Raw genomic sequence first — 15680 nt, 5'->3', positions numbered from 1 at the left:
GTTTTGGTGTGTTGTATTTTTGTTTTCGTTTGTCTCAAGATATCTAATTTCCCTTATTCTTTCTTTTGACCCATTGGTTGTTTAAAAGTGTGTTGTTGGTCAGGTGCAGTGGCTGATGCTTGTAATCCCAGCGCTTTGGGAGGCTGAGGCAGGCAGGTCACTTGAGGCTAGGAGTTCAAGACTAGCCTGGCCAACACGGCAACACCCTGTCTCTACTAAAAATACAAAAATTAGCCAGGCGCGGTGGCATGTGCCTCTAGTCCCAGCTATTTGGGAGGCTGAGGCACAAAAATCACTTGAACCCAGGAGACAGAGATTGCAATGAGCCACAACTGTGTCACTGTACCCCAGCCTAGGCGACAGAGCAAGGCTGTCTCAGAAGACAAAAAGTATGTTACTTTTTTAAACTTTTCAGTAGTCCCTTTGCTACTGATTTCTGGTTTTGTTCCATTATTAGGGGAAAACATACTTTTATGATTTTATTCTTTAAGTTTGAGACTTTTTTGTCTAATATGTGCTGTATATTTAATATTTAATAACGCCTTAGCCCCCCCTTTTTTTTTTTTGAGATGGAGTCTCACTCTGTTGCCCAAGCTGGAGTGCAGTAGTGTGATCTCAGCTCACCACAACCTCTGCCTTCCAGGTACAAGCGATTCTCCTGCCTCAGCCTTCTGAGTAGCTATGACTACGGGCACACACCACCATGCCCGGTTAATTTTTGTATTTTTAGCAGAGATGGGGTTTCACTATGTTGGCCAGGCTGGTCTCAAACTCCTGACCTTATAATACCCCCACCTCCCAAAGTGCTGAGATTACAGGTATAAGCCACCACCCCCCGGCCTCTTTTTTCTATTATTATTATTTTTTACAGGGACAAGGTCTATGTTGCCCAGGCTGGTCTTTAACTCCTGAGCTCAAGTGATCCCCCCGCCTCAACCTCCCAAAGTGCTGGGATTACAGATATGAGCCACTGTGCACAGCCTTTTTTCTTTTTTTTTTCTGTTTTGAGACGGAGTTTTGCTCTTGTTACCCAGGCTGGAGTGCAATGGCGCGATCTCGGCTCACTGCAACCTCCGCCTCCTGGGTTCAGGCAATTCTCCTGCCTCAGCCTCCTGAGTAGCTGGGACTACAGGCACTCACCACCATGCCCAGCTAATTTTTTATTTTTTAGTAGAGACGGGGTTTCACCATGTTGACCAGGATGGTCTCGATCTCTTGACCTCGTGATCCACTTGCCTCGGCCTCCCAAAGTGCTGAGATTATAGGCGTGAGCCACCATGCCCGGCCGGAAATAGTTATTAATGCCTTTAAGTTCAATCAAACTAGGGAAGAATTAGAAAAAAAAAAATCCAGCACCAATGCAGAAAACTCAATCTTTAAGGTTGCATTTCTCTAGAACCACTTCTGGCACCAAAATCTGTATCAGTCAGATTCAACTAGAGAAGCAGAACAAGTAGGGTATGTATTGAGCTTTATTGCAAGTAATTGACTTCAGTGATTGTAGGAGCTGGCTACTCATGTCCAAAATCTATAAGGCAGGCTTGTCAGGAAGGGCAGGCTGTCAGGAAGGGCAGGCTATTAGGAACTCTCGCCAAGAGCTGGGCTGCTGTCCACAGGCAGGATTTCTTCCTCAGGGAAGCCCTCAGCTCTGCTCTTTAGGCCTTTTGACAGATCAGGTCAGGCTCGCCCAGATGATCTGAGATAATCTCACTTAGTTGACTGGTTATGGACTTTTGCTACATCTACAAAATGCCTTCACAGCAATACCTTAGATTAGTGTCTGATTGAATTACTGGGGACTGTAGCCTGGCTAGGCCGTCACATCCAAAGACCACCCCATCCACCATAGCCATGCCATAGGCTCAGGGACTCTGGATCAGCTCTCTTCCCACTGGTGGACAGGATGGACAGCATCATCTGGCTAATCTCAAATCCAACAGCACAAGCAGTGCCTGGGCATTTTGTTTTTAGTTGAGGTAAAATTCACATAACCAAAACATTTCTGAAGTATACAAATTCAGTGGCATCTAATACATTCACCACATTGTTCAACCATCACTTCTCCCTAGACTCAAAACGATTCCAGCACCATAGAAGCCCCTTACCCATTAAGAAGTCACTCCCTGGCTGGGCGTGGTGGCTCATGCCTGTAATTCCAGCACTCTGGGAGGCCAAGGTGGGTGGATCATAAGGTCAGGAGTTCAAGACCAGCCTGGTCAAGATGGTGAAACGCCATCTCTAGTAAAAATATAAAAATTAGCTGGGCTTGGTGGTGGGTGCCTGCAATCCCAGCTACTTGGGAAGCTGAGGCAGGGAATTGCTTGAACCCGGGAGGTGGAGGTTGCAGTGAGCCGAGATTGTGCTACTGTACTCCAGCCTGGGTGACAGAGCAAGACTCCATCTCAAAAAAAAAAAAAAAAAAAAGACACTCCCCATGCCACCCTCCCGCTGCCTGGGCATTTTAAAGCTGACCTGGACAATGTTGTTGGGGAATATGTTGGATATGTTAAACCTGCCACGCTTGCTAATCTGCTGGGGCAGAGGTGTCTCCTTCACCCCAAGGCAGGCACTGAAGCCAGCTACTCTTTCACAATGGTGGGGCTGTAGTTGGGCTTGGCAGCTTCGGTGAGCTCCCGTGCATACATCTCATATCTGCCCGTCATCTGAAAGCAAAACACAGATGTACTTTAGAGGTTCTGGTTTTATAAATGCCCATCACTTACACGCCACCACCTCTTGCCACTGGAGGGCAGCCACGGGACAGGAATGTGTCTGGAAGGCTCGTTGACAGTGACCTCTTGGCACCAATTCTGGTATTGTGGCAAAGTTCAGAGATGCCGCGATGACTCATACAGCCCAACCTTGCCTGCTGTGACCTCTTAGATCTGTCTATCCGGAAGGTGTGGTCTGCTGAGGCAGGAGGGAGGAGGGGAGTCCCATGGTCCTGTTGCTTTCCAGAGCAGCCTACAGCGCAGAGAGGAGTGAACTGCTCCAAATCACCAGCCAGGTGTACGAAAGGCCGAGATTTCAGCTGGGCACGGTGGCTCACACCTGTAGTCCCAGCACTTTGGGAGGCTGAGATAGGTGGATCATGAGGTCAGGAGATCAACACCATCCTGGCCAACATGGTGAAACCCCGTCTCTACTAATAAATACAAAAATTAACTGAGTGTGGTGGCGTGCGCCTGTAATCCCAGCTGCTCAGGAGGCTGAGGCAGGAGAATTGCCTGAACCCAGGAGGCAGAAGTTGCAGTGAGCTGAGACCGTGCCACTGCACTCCAGCCTGGCGATGGAGCAAGACTCTGTCTCCAAAAAAAAAAAAAAAAAAAGGCTGGTCTCCTGGATGGGTATGGAGTTCTGTCTACTCCATGTGGCATCTCATCATGGATACAGAGGTTGGTAGGGCTGGAAAGCCCACCCAGAGTGCTCACACCCAGCATGCTCTCCCTCCTTCCCTCCTTTCCCAAGGTGGGCTACCCCCAGAAGCCTTGACAGGAGCTCATGCCCATTACCAAAGTTGGGAAACGTTCTGCTTCTAAGAAGTGTCTAATGAGGGCCAGGCGTGGTGGCTCACGCCTGTAATCCCAGCACTTTGGGAGGCCGAGGCGGGTGGATCACGAGGTCAAGAGGTCGAGACCATCCTGGTCAACATGGTGAAACCCCGTCTCTACTAAAAATACAAAAAAATTAGCTGGGTATAGTGGTGCATGCCTGTAATCCCAGCTACTCAGGAGGTAGAGGCAGGAGAATTGCCTGAACCCAGGAGGCGGAGGTTGCGGTGAGCCGAGATCGCGCCATTGCACTCCAGCCTGGGTAACAAGAGCCAAACTCTGTCTCAAAAAAAAAAAAAAAAAAGTGTCTAATGAGAAAGCATTTGGTTTACTGCTCCTGAGATACTTATTAGAAGATTTGGCTGGCACTCTTGGCTCCAACTTCTGATTTAGGTGGAATACTACGTTCCTCGAGTTGCCCAGGAAGAGGAGAGACAGGTCAGGAGACTCCCTCATGGGCAATACCTTGTTAGTCTGACAAGGATCTGAGACTCGGGGAATGTGCCCTGGAACCCATGCTCAGAAAATGGGATCAAGGCCAAAAGCCAATGTCTGGGTTAAAGGCCCTGGTGGTCTCTCAGTCACATCAGGCAAAGTCAGTTATAACAATGTGACTTTTCTTTTTTTTGCGAGATGGAGTTTTGCTCTATCACCCAGGCTGGAGTGCAATGGCACGATCTCGGTTCACTGCAACCTTCGCCTCCCGAGTTCAAGCAATTCTCCTGTCTCAGCCTCCCAAGTAGCTAGGATTACAGGTGCTGCCACCATGCCTGGCTAATTTTTGTATTTTTTAGTAGAGACAGGGTTTCACCATGTTGGCCAGGCTGGTCCTGAATTCCTGACCTCAGGTAATCCACCCACCTCAGCCTCCCAAAGCGCTGGGATTACATGCGTGCCCAGCCTAGCAATATGACATTTATTTGCATATACGATTTACTTATAAAAGGTGGCTGAGGCGGGGCACAGTGGCTCACATCTCTAATCGTGGTATTTTGGGAGCCCGAGGTGGGAGGATTGCTTGAAGCCAGAAGTTCAAGACCAGCCTGGGCAACATAGTGAGACCATAAACAATTTAAAAATTAGCTGGGTGTGGTGTTGATGATGCATGTCTGTAGTCCCGGTTACTCGGGAGGCTGAGGTGAGAGTATGGCTCGAGCCCAGGAGGTCAAGGCTGCCATGAGCTACGGTTATGCCATTGGTCCGGTCTGGATGACAAAGCCAAGACCTTGTCTCCATGCCTCCCACTCCACCAAAAAAAGAAAAAGGGATGCTGAGTTGGTAGAAATACTGCCGAACACGAATACAGCAAACTCTGTAGCTGTGAGCCCTTCTAGGGCAGAGTCCCATCCCAGGAAGGTAGACACCTCCATTCCTCTGAAATTTTTTTTTTTTTTTTGAGACGGAGTTTCGCTCTTGTTACCCAGGCTGGAGTGCAATGGCGCGATCTCGGCTCACCGTAACCTCCGCCTCCTGGGTTCAGGCAATTCTCCTGCCTCAGCCTCCTGAGTAGCTGGGATTACAGGCACACGCCACCATGCCCAGCTAATTTTTTTGTATTTTTAGTAGAGACGGGGTTTCACCGTGTTGACCAGGATGGTCTCGATCTCTCGACCTCATGATCCACCCGCCTCGGCCTCCCAAAGTGCTGGGATTACAGGCTTGAGTCACCGCGCCCGGCCATTCCTCTGACTCGTAACGTCACAGGGCATTAGGTGTCAAAGCCAGCATGGGACCTTCTTGCCAAGCCCCTTATTTTACAACTGGGAGTACTTAGCTTTGGGAGCAGAAGGGGCTTAATTAAGGGGACTGAGGAAGGGTGTGGCAGAGTCAGGCCTAGATTCCATTTCTCTGCAGGACCCACTTGCCACTATCATCAAGGCCTAGGCTGTGGGGACTGGCCACAAGCAGAACCAGACGTGCACATTTATCTTGTGATAAGTGCAAATGCCTGGAAAGGAAAAAGGATTAGAAGAGCCAATCCATTCTATTCTCTGGACAAATGAAATTGAGATTAATTTGTCTGAAGGCACCCAGAATCTAAATCAGATGAGAGGAGAATTTATTGCAGTCTGCTGCCTGTACATTGTTTGGCCCAACTGTTCCTCCCGGGAGCCAGCAAGGAGGCCGAGATTCAGCCCTCAGCTCACATGGAGCCCTCGGGTGGGAGCTGGTACCCCATGCTGCCGTGGGCAACCCCACAACAGTAGTTCCCAGCCCTGAGAGCAGGATGAGAGCCAAAGCAGAGGAACAGGTTTAACAGCAGGGGTCCTGGGGACCTACCTTGAAGTTCCAGACATCATTCACCTGCTGGCAGAGGTTTAGGTCGAGCTTGGCAACCAGCAGTCCATCCCGGGTACGGGACAGCCCAGGAGTCCGGCTGCTGTCAGGGGCTGCCACATAGCTCGAGCCATAGAAGTAGCCAAAGTCCTTGTGAGCTTTAGAGGAGCAAAGAAATACATCTGTGAGCTTGTGGGGATGCGCTGTGGACTCCAGGACAAGGTCCACACCATCCTCCCCAGTGTCTGCCAAATGCTGAGGCCCAAAGGGCCCATCTCCCTCCTCAGGCCTGAAGGCCCAGCGAGTTGCTGCAAATGCCCCCCTTATGCTGCTCCCCTTTGCCCCTGGGGAAACGTCTAAATGTCACCTTTCTGAGAGGTGTTGCTCCCACCCACAGCCAAAGGAAATCAGAAAGTCACACTCTGGGGGCTTCCTATGTGGGCCCCCAAAGTAAGCTAGAGGCTCTGCCTTCCTCTGCCTGGCCTGCTGCGTCACCCTCACCCTCCCTCCATGCCCTGGTCTCCTCAGAGTCAGGGAGGCCTAGCAGCCACCCCCGACACACGTAAGGAACAGGTGGGGCTGGGCAGGGCCTAGCATGGTCCAGTCGCAGCAGGAACCCAGTCGATGTTCATTCTCCTGCCTTTTCTGCATGTCTATTTGCAGTAAATTAACTAGCATCGGGGACTCTAGAAGTCTGGGCCCTGCAGTAGGGGCATCTGGGACCCTTTCAGGAAGTGTTTTCCTGGAAAACGGATCTGCTCAGCCCCTTTCGGCTTTCTACAGGATACTCTGAGCTAGTTCAGATACTTCCCTGGTGAGGGAGGGGCAGTCCCTACCTCCCTCATTCTTGGCCAGAGACATGGGAAAGGAGTCTTTAGGGTTGTGTTTTTTTTTTTTTTTTTTTTTTAAAGACCTTTTGTATCGATCTTTAGGGCTCTTAGCAGAGGTGAGGTGGTCCATGCCCTCAGATCAAAACAACCTGTGGACTCTAGAAACCCAGGGCCATCCATGCCAATGCCCTGGGGCACCTGTACAGCTGGTTTGGGCAGTAGGGGGTGAGACAGGCCGGATGAGAGCCCCTCTCCCTGGCAGGAGCTCACAAAGGATCCCCGACATCCTCTCGGTCTATCTTCACACCAGTCCCAGGGGATGGATGGAGTCCAACCCAGTCCTCAAGCCCAGGTGTGCCCATCCACACCCCACCCACAGGCCGATTCCCCTGCTGCAGGCAATAAAGCACAGAGGGGTTGGCGCCTCCTCCAAGATGCCAGGCATGTAGACATGATGTGTGTGGCAGATCCCGACCAGAGGAAGCAGACAGAGAAGGGGAGAGGAAGGCCCGCTCCTCAACTGCAGCCACCATGGAAATTCAGGGGACATACCTTTCTTTCCATCTCCAGAGGTAAACTCGTTCGTGAAGTGCTCCTGTGAAGACAAGACCGTGGTAAGGCGAACCTATAGGTGGCGCTACCGCTACGCTCATTCCAGCTCGCTCAGCCAGCAGGGCAGTCAGGCCAAGGTGAGTCAGCCAGGAAACAGTTAAGGTGAGCTGGAAAGGTCCGTACTCACCGGGCAATTAAGTGCTTATTAAACACCCATGCTGAACAGCTACCCCTGGGCCAGTGGGGGGGGGGGCGGGGAATCTGACAAGCAGGGTAAAAACCTGGACGTTGCCTTTGGGGAATTTATAATCTGAGAGAAAAGACAGACACTGGGCACAAACTGGTTTCTCAGGGCTGTGGGCAACGGAGGCTGGTTTGCCAGAAGTATTTAAAATCCTGGGCCTGGGTCTGTGAAAGCAGTGGGCCCGGGGCGGGGGTGTGGGTACACACACTGCTTTCAGTATTTCCCCCAAAGCTTAATGGAAACTGTCTATTAACCTGTTGTGATGGGGTTACACAGGCTAACTAAAACATCAGGTTTCTTTTCATTTATTTTTATTATTTATATTTGGAGATGGAGTTTTGCTCATGTTGGCCAGGCTGGAATGCAATGACACACTCTTGGCTCACTGTAACCTCCACTTCCCAGTTCAAGCAATGCTCCTGCCTCAGCCTCCCTAAGCAGCCGCCTGCCACCAGGCCCAGCTATTTTTTTGTATTTTCAGTAGAGGCGAGGTTTCACCATGTTGACCATGTTGGCCAGGCTGGTCCTGAACTCCTGACCTCAAGTGATCCACCCACCTCAGTCTCCCAAAGTGCTGGGATTACAGGCACGAGTCACTACACCTGGACTTTTTTTTTTTTTTTTTTTTTTTTTTTTTGGAGACGGAGTTTCGCTCTTGTTACCCAGGCTGGAGTGCAATGGCGCAATCTCGGCTCACCGCAACCTCTGCCTCCTGGGTTCAGGCAATTCTCCTGCCTCAGCCTCCTGAGTAGCTGGGATTACAGGCACACGCCACCATGCCCAGCTAGTTTTTTGTATTTTTAGTAGAGACGGGGTTTCACCATGTTGACCAGGTTGGTCTCGATCTCTTGACCTTGTGATCCACCCACCTCGGCTGGACTTTTTTTTTTTTTTTGAGATGGAGTTTGGTTCTTGTTACCCAGGCTGGAGTGCAATGGCGTGATCTCGGCGCACTGCAACCTCTGCCTCCTGGGTTCAAGCAATTCTCCTACCTCAGCCTCCCGAGTAGCTGGGACTACAGGCACGCACCACCATGCCCAGCTAATTTTTTGTATTTTTTTTTAGTAGAGACGGGGTTTCACCATGTTGACCAGGATGGTCTCGATCTCTTGAACTCGTGATCCACCCGCCTCCCAAAGTGCTGGGATTACAGGCGTGAGCCACCACGCCCAGCTTTTTTTTTTTTTTTTTTTTTTTTTTTTTTTTTTTTGAGGCGGAGACTCACTCAGGCTGGAGTATAGTGGTATGATCTTGTCTTACTTCAACCTCTGCCTCCTCATTCAAGCAATTCTCATGCTTCAGCCTCCTGAGTAGCTGGAATTACAGGCACGTGCCAGCCTGCCCTGCTAATTTTTATATTTTTAGTAGAGACAGGGTTTTGCCACGTTGGCCAGGCTGGTCTCAAACTTCTGACCTCAAGTGATCTGCCAGCCTCGGCTTCCTAAAGTGCTGGGATTACAGGTGTGAGCTGCTGCACCCAGCCAAAAAGATCAGGTTTCTTTATGCTGTTAGAAGTCAGATCGATCGACTTCGTGTGGAACACTGGTTATCTCAGACTGATCAGATTCTCTGATTGGTGTCTGATATCTGATTAATAAGGATGAGGCAGAGACTATATAAGTGCATTCTGGTTGGCAGTCAGAACTGTTCAGGGAATGGGGCCAATGGGGAAAATAAACTGGATACTTGGAGGTGACAGGGTGAGAACTGCCACATCAAAGATCTTTTCAAAATGGTTTCAGCCAAACACACACAAAAAAAACAAAAAACAGAAAAAAACAGGACGACAGAGATATCCTTAAAAGTAACAGACCAAGCCAGTTTTACCCCTTTCCGGACCCTAGGATTTGTGGCACATGTGCAGAGGGAATGGGGTGTCCCCACCAGGGCCACCAGGTGGCGGCTCCTCTCCCCAGCCAGACCTCGGGACTTACCGTGCCGACGCGATTGATAGCACAGGTGAAGCAGTGATTGGCAATAGCTGCATTTCTGGCCTCGATGGGCCACATGGACTCGCTGTAAGAGAGGACCAAGAGGAACCAGGTTGCCGACTTTCTGGCCAGACTTTGTCGATGCTCAGCCCTCTGAGCTCGGCCTGGCTGCAGGCTTTCCTGGGCCAGTGGTGGGGACAGCCAGAAGACTCACTGGTCACACCCCAAACCTGCAAGCAGGCCAGCCTGTCTTCAGCACCTTGCCCTGGCCTGAACACCCTTCTGGGAAGGGACTGCTGCAGGCAGAAGCCACGTGGCTGTGCTCTGCCAGAATTAGCAGACCTGGATCAAATCCTCATCCTGAGCCTGTTCCCTTTTCTGAAAGGTCCTCAGAGGAAGACTGTGAAGACTGAATGACCACGCAGGTGAAGATCCATGTGGTAGGAGTTCCATAACCACCACTTCCGCCTCCATCTCTTCTCCCGGAACCCACCTTCTGGGCTGGGCAGAACCTCTCCTGGTGAATGCCAGAAGGGAGCCAGGGGCCTGGAGGGCTTGTGCAGGGCCTGTGAGGGCTAAGCATGGGCGCTACCTGCCCTATCTTAACTCTCCTACCTTTCTGTGCTGCCTGGCAAGGCAATCTCCAAAGGGGGAGATTTCAGGGCCAGCAAACAAGAAAGGAACTTAGGTAATGGGATAAGGGGTCAGATTCTGCAGCAGGATCACCTCCTTCAGGCTGGTCCATTTCCCCAGTGATTTCCCATTTCCCTCTTCTGAACCCTGAGTCTCTAAAGACTCCCTGGTTCTCTTACTGGCCAGTGGGGAAGTGGCCCAGCAGGGAGGCATCCCATGGGCTCGGCTGAGCTGTGGGCCTTCCTCAGTCTAGCACCTGCAAAGGCAGAGTGTGACGGGAGATAGAGCCTCAACTAGAGACCCTGTCCTTCTCTGGCCTGCCAACGAAGATGTGACATGGAAGCCAGTGGGCCTTGTGTCACTAATTATCTTTTGTCTGAGGAACATCTTTAAGACTCCAGATTGACAGGAGTAATGCCCACTTAGAAACACCGTGTGACTGGGAGCAAAATGCCCCGGAATCTTCCTGTCAGCATGCACCTGGTTTAAACCAGGGAGTAGGTGGAGGGGGTGGGTGCTTGTCACAAGCCTAATTTCTCAGGAGGATTCACAAGTCTAAAAAAAAAAAAAAAAAAAAAAAAAAAAAAAAAAAAAAAACAATCACAAGCTTGATTGAGGGGACTCATTTTGCTGCTTTTTTTCCCCCAGCTGCTAAGCCAAGCTGACAAAACTTTTCAGAAACGACTTTTACAGAAACACACCAGTAAATGACATTTTCAGGAATTAAACAGACACTTGCAGGGCGATTGCCATAAACATCTTAGTTGCAATTCTCCAGGGAGGTGTTCTGCACAGGACCCAAACCCACAGCTGGCAATAAAATGTATGCTCTCAAAACTACCAGGGGAAAGGAAGCTGGGGTTAGTGAGAGCCCAGTGTGTGAGGGAATCATGAGTCCGATGGGGAAGTGGGGACCGTTGCCATATTCCCAGTGCAGTGCTCACAAAGCCCTAAAAATAATCGCAGTGGGAAGGCAAGATGCAGCAAGGGGATGGGATGGTGACTTGCCAATGAATATACACAGGTGGCAGAAATCTTCGGTCATACAAGCTGCAAAGGACACATTCCGGGATTATCGGGATAACCCAATCAAAAGCACTCAGACACTACTGTGTGCTGAGAACTGTGGGACTCAAAAATGAATGACGACACCCTGCTGGCCCACGTGTGTGCATACACATGTACGTGTCTGTCTCTTACACAGGCAGAAGGTGCCAGAAAAGGGAATGGATGGTTCTGGAAGCTATGATCCAATGCTTGTGTGCAGCTGGTGGGGATTTGCCCAGCATCGTGCTAAAAAACACTATCAATTCCATCATTAATTATTTTAAGCAAACCACCCAGAAGCCTATCATATAATAAACCACCTGCTGCCTTTCACCCACACTCCATGACTATCCTTCTCCATAGGCTAACTTGTTTTTCTTTTTTCCAAGAGTTCTGACCATAGCCTGAACATCTTTTTCTTGCTCACAGGCTTTTGTCATGTTGCATTACCTTCATAATGACTCTTTTTAGTGGCTGTACAATCACCTGTGGAAGAGATGGGTTGCAATATACTTAACCTGGACACTTCCCCCGAGGCCAGCTTTTTGATTATTGTAAATAAGATTTGTGAGCACCCTCGCAGGCATTGCCTTTCCCATTTTTTTTTTTTTTCCTGTCTTGCTGTGTCACCCAGGCTGGAATGCAGTGGCACAGTCTCAGCTCATTGCAACCTCTGCCTCCCGGGTTCAAGCGATTTTCCTGCCTCAGCCTCCGGAATAGCTGGGACGACAGAGGTCCACAACCACGACTGGCTAGTTTTTGTATTTTTAGTAGAGATGGTGTTTCACCATGTTGGTCAGGCTGGTCTCAAACTCCTGACCTCAAGTGATCTGCCAGCCTTGGCCCCCCGAAGTGCTGGGATTACAGATGTGAGCCACTGTGCCTGGCTCTCCCTCCCTCTTTTAGATCGTTTCTTCAGGCTGCAGTTCTAAGGGTATCATTGTCAGGCCAAAGGGCATGAGCATTTTAGGAGCTCATGAAACATACTGCCTTCCAAAAGACGTGGTAGTTTTTACTACCAGCCTCACCCTGAAAAGCCAAGGGTTGGATGATTCTTGGCTGAGGAAGGAAAAATCAATCATTTTTAATAAGCCTAATAGGCTGCTGAGGACATAGCAATTATATGCATATTACACTGGGGTGCTTGTTTGCCTAACCGGAGCTAATAAAAGCCTAAGATGAAAGGGTTAGGGAGGGCCTCTGAACACACAAGGCCAGGAGCCATCTGAGTCCATGGCCATAGCTTTGCCTGCTCTGGCCCAGAAGCCAGATACGCTCCTGCTTCTGGTTCCTATAGGGACCCCTGCAGGGAGATGGAGCTTGCCAAGTATCTTACTCAGAGCCAGCGGAGGGGGCTGCTCTAGGGGGTGGAGCAAAGTTCTGCTCAGGCCTGGTAGCTGGATGACCAGTAATAACCCTACCCCCGACCACCAATGAACGCTGTCACTGGTGACCTGGCCACCATAAGATTCCAGAATGTTCTCTGAGGGGAGATTGAGGGCTGATTTTTCCCCTTCTACCCAACAGTACCCCTCCTGGACATGGACCAGACCTCCAGGTTCGTGGGCAGGGTGGTAGACCTGAGGTAACAGACAAGGGGTTACATTCTGGCTCCAGAAGGAACCTGCTGTGCAAACGCAGAAGGCGGAGGGGATGTCACTCTTGAGAAAGGGGCAGTGTGCTGAAAAGAAAAGGTAAACATTACACCCTGACATTTAGAAGAAATTCAATCGAAATTTCGTCGAGAATGAGGACAAGAGAGACGAGTGTGGGCTGCAGAGACTCAAAGCTGCCCACCCACCAGAGCTCCCCGTTCCCCACCCACAGCAGGACAGGGCACACCCCTGTCCTGCTGAGGACATGGACAGCCAAGACCACAGAGAGTGAAAGCCAGCACCTCCTGCTGCAGGAATCCTGCTTGGGAGGAAGTGAGTTGGGAAGAAAGTATTTGCATATAAATTCCTAGAGTTCTGTTACTTGTAGTGATGCAAAACTGGAAACCACCCAAATGCTTAGCCTTTGGGGAAGAGAGAGGCGGCAGCAGCACAGTCAGGCAGGCTCAGATCAGCTCACTGGCTGTGGCTCCTAAATGAGGGGCCCAGGGGGTGGGGTGCTGCCCAGGAGTTCTCGGACTTCCAGGGCCACTCTCCCCTCATCCCCCAGCCCTGCCTGACAAGGCCAGTTGTATCTGTTTAGGGGTGAGGCTAACACCAAAACACTTAGGTGTTACAAAAATAAAACCCTTCTCTGGTTAAAGACAAGTTTCCTTGACTGATCAGCAGCTCCCTCATTTGCTGCTTCTCTTGTCCAGATGTCTGGCACCTACTATGCTCCAAGGACTTAGATGTGAGGGTTTTTTTTTTTTTTTTTTTTTTTTTTTTTTTTCCTGAGACAGAGTCTCACTCTGTCACCAGGCTGGAGTACAGTGGTGCCATCTTGGCTCACTGCAACCTCCACCTCCCAGATTCAAGTGATTCTCCTGCCCCAGCCTCTCAAGTAGCTGGGACTACAGGTGCATGCCACCACACCCAGCTACTTTTTGTAATTTTAGTAGAGACAGGGTTTTGCCAGGTTGGCCAGGCTAGTCTCGAACTCCTGACCTCAAGTAATCCGCCTGCCTTGGTCTCCCAAAGTGCTGGGATTACTGGTGTGAGTCACCGAGCCCAGCCCAAAGTGGGGCTTTCTGAAGTCCCCTGGTGACTACAGGGAAGGGGGGAATTATTTTCATCTCAGTCTTCAGAATCACAGCAGAGGTTGGTGTTTTACCGTAGAGCAGCTCTTGCTGTGGTGGGGGATTGTTCATTACCATCTCAAGGATTTTTTTTTTTTTTTTAAACTGAAAAGCTGGTCACACGGGGCTCAGCTCTGTTAACATCCTGGTGGCTGGGACTGCCTGCTGCCACCTTTGAGCTCCACAGCCCACCCTTGGGTTTCAGCTGGCTGGGCCCCAGGAAGCCCCCAGACCCCACCAAGTGAGTCACCTGAGTGCTCCAATGGTGGCCGATGGGTTGAAGATGATCTCGGCCCCGTTGAGGCTGTACATCAGCCAGTTGAGGGGGTGGTGCCGCCCGTAGCAAATGTTCACCGCGATCCTTCCAAACTGTGTCTGGAACACGGGGTGGCCCAGGTTTCCTTCCATGTAGTAAGTGGACTGAAAAGCAAAGGGCCACATACTGATGCCTCTGACCTTTAAGATGTCCCTTTCCTTAGACTTGGCAGAAAAACAGAAGTATCACCTGTAGTCCAGGGATGGTTACACTCCTGAGTGACTCTAAGTTCCAGAATTTCAGTATGATAAAAACAAAACACACAGAAAAAAACCCTGACACCAAACAAGCCACCCCCGGGGGAAATTACAGTGGCTGAAGTATTTGCCCCGTCTCCTTTGTGACATGTCAAAAAAGTCACCACAATGACGTTCCACACTATTTCAAATTCTGGTGAGGTTTCAGTCGTGGTCCAACTCTAAGGCTCAGGTTTGGCTGGCGTTAACATGAGGTGGTCACTGCCCTCAGCTACCACACGTCATTATATAGAACAGTGGAGCCCCGGGGACCCGGAGCACATCCAAGTAACCATCTCCCTGTTCAGAGGAGAAAGCTGTTTCCTCAGTGGGCGTAACTCGCCCAAATGATTAAGGCCAGACCTTCTAGTGGAACCCTGAAAGCGCACCTTCTCCAACCTGCCTAGGGTTAAGGAGGTCCCTGTGGGGCAGGCACACTGGACCCCATCCTCCCATCTCTGCCTGTCTGTCTGCTCCTCACGGTGCCAGGGCAGGGACACTGTCCTGGACAGCACTGAGGGAAGCTAGAGGGCAAATCGGGATCCCAAACAGATCTGCTCTGGGAGCTTTTTTTTTTTTTTTTGAGACAGAGTTTCGCTCTTGTTACCCAGGCTGGAGTGCAATGGCGCGATCTCGGCTCACCGCAACCTCCGCCTCCTGGGTTCAGGCAATTCTCCTGCCTCAGTCTCCTGAGTAGCTGGGATTACAGGCATGCGCCACCATGCCCAGCTAATTGTTTGTATTTTTAGTAGAGACGGGGTTTCACCATGTTGACCAGGGTGGTCTCGATCTCTCAACCTCGTGATCCACCCGCCTCGGCCTCCCAAAGGGCTGAGATTACAGGCTTGAGCCACCACGCCTGGCTCTGGGAGCCTTTCACCTCCTCCTGACCCTGGCCATCAAAATTGGCCATGGTCAGGCAACAACCAGGATGTGTGCATGTGGTGGACACCAGAGTAGATCCTGCTGCGCTGAGACAAGCCCTGTGCTATATCTGTAGGGAGCTAAATATTAATCCCAGGGTAAACAGGTTAGGGGTGCGTCTTCTACCCCCACCTCCTGCTGTTTCTGAGAAACACTGGGTTCGTCTTTCTCCCTGGGAAACCTTCTCTAGCACTGCAGACCATTTCTCGTCTGTCTGACCAGCCTGAGAACGGCCAGGACTCCCACAATCATGGAGAGAGAACTGGGGACATCACACCCTGAACAACTGTATTAACCACAAAGCAAGTTCAGATTTAGAATCTTAGGCAGTAGACAGCGCTCATTTCCCTCCTTCAAATGTCCACCCCCTGCCATCTTACCTATCTAGGGGTTGGCATTAATCAACTA

The 15680-nt window shown here is 50.5% G+C and overlaps 1 protein-coding gene across 2 annotated transcripts in view; it reads right to left on the bottom strand.

The window, feature by feature from the left end:
• Nucleotides 1-1454: 1454 nt before the first annotated feature.
• Nucleotides 1455-15680, bottom strand: part of UPB1 (beta-ureidopropionase 1) — a 38957-nt gene continuing 24731 nt past the window's right edge. For both annotated transcript variants that reach the window (XM_010349234.3, XM_003938531.4), the window contains 5 exons: nucleotides 14047-14216; nucleotides 9389-9470; nucleotides 7211-7253; nucleotides 5832-5986; nucleotides 1455-2663 (listed from right to left, as the gene is read on the bottom strand). In XM_010349234.3, coding sequence (XP_010347536.1) covers nucleotides 2580-2663; nucleotides 5832-5986; nucleotides 7211-7253; nucleotides 9389-9470; nucleotides 14047-14216 — 534 coding nt within the window. In that variant the 3' untranslated portion in view covers nucleotides 1455-2579. The remainder of the gene's footprint in view (nucleotides 2664-5831; nucleotides 5987-7210; nucleotides 7254-9388; nucleotides 9471-14046; nucleotides 14217-15680) is intronic.

The sequence above is a fragment of the Saimiri boliviensis genome, chromosome 21, assembly GCF_048565385.1.
Source record: "Saimiri boliviensis isolate mSaiBol1 chromosome 21, mSaiBol1.pri, whole genome shotgun sequence".
Taxonomy (NCBI): Eukaryota; Metazoa; Chordata; class Mammalia; order Primates; family Cebidae; genus Saimiri; species Saimiri boliviensis.
The sequence above is the reverse complement of the archived record's forward strand: the minus strand, read 5'-3'. Positions and strand labels throughout refer to the sequence as shown.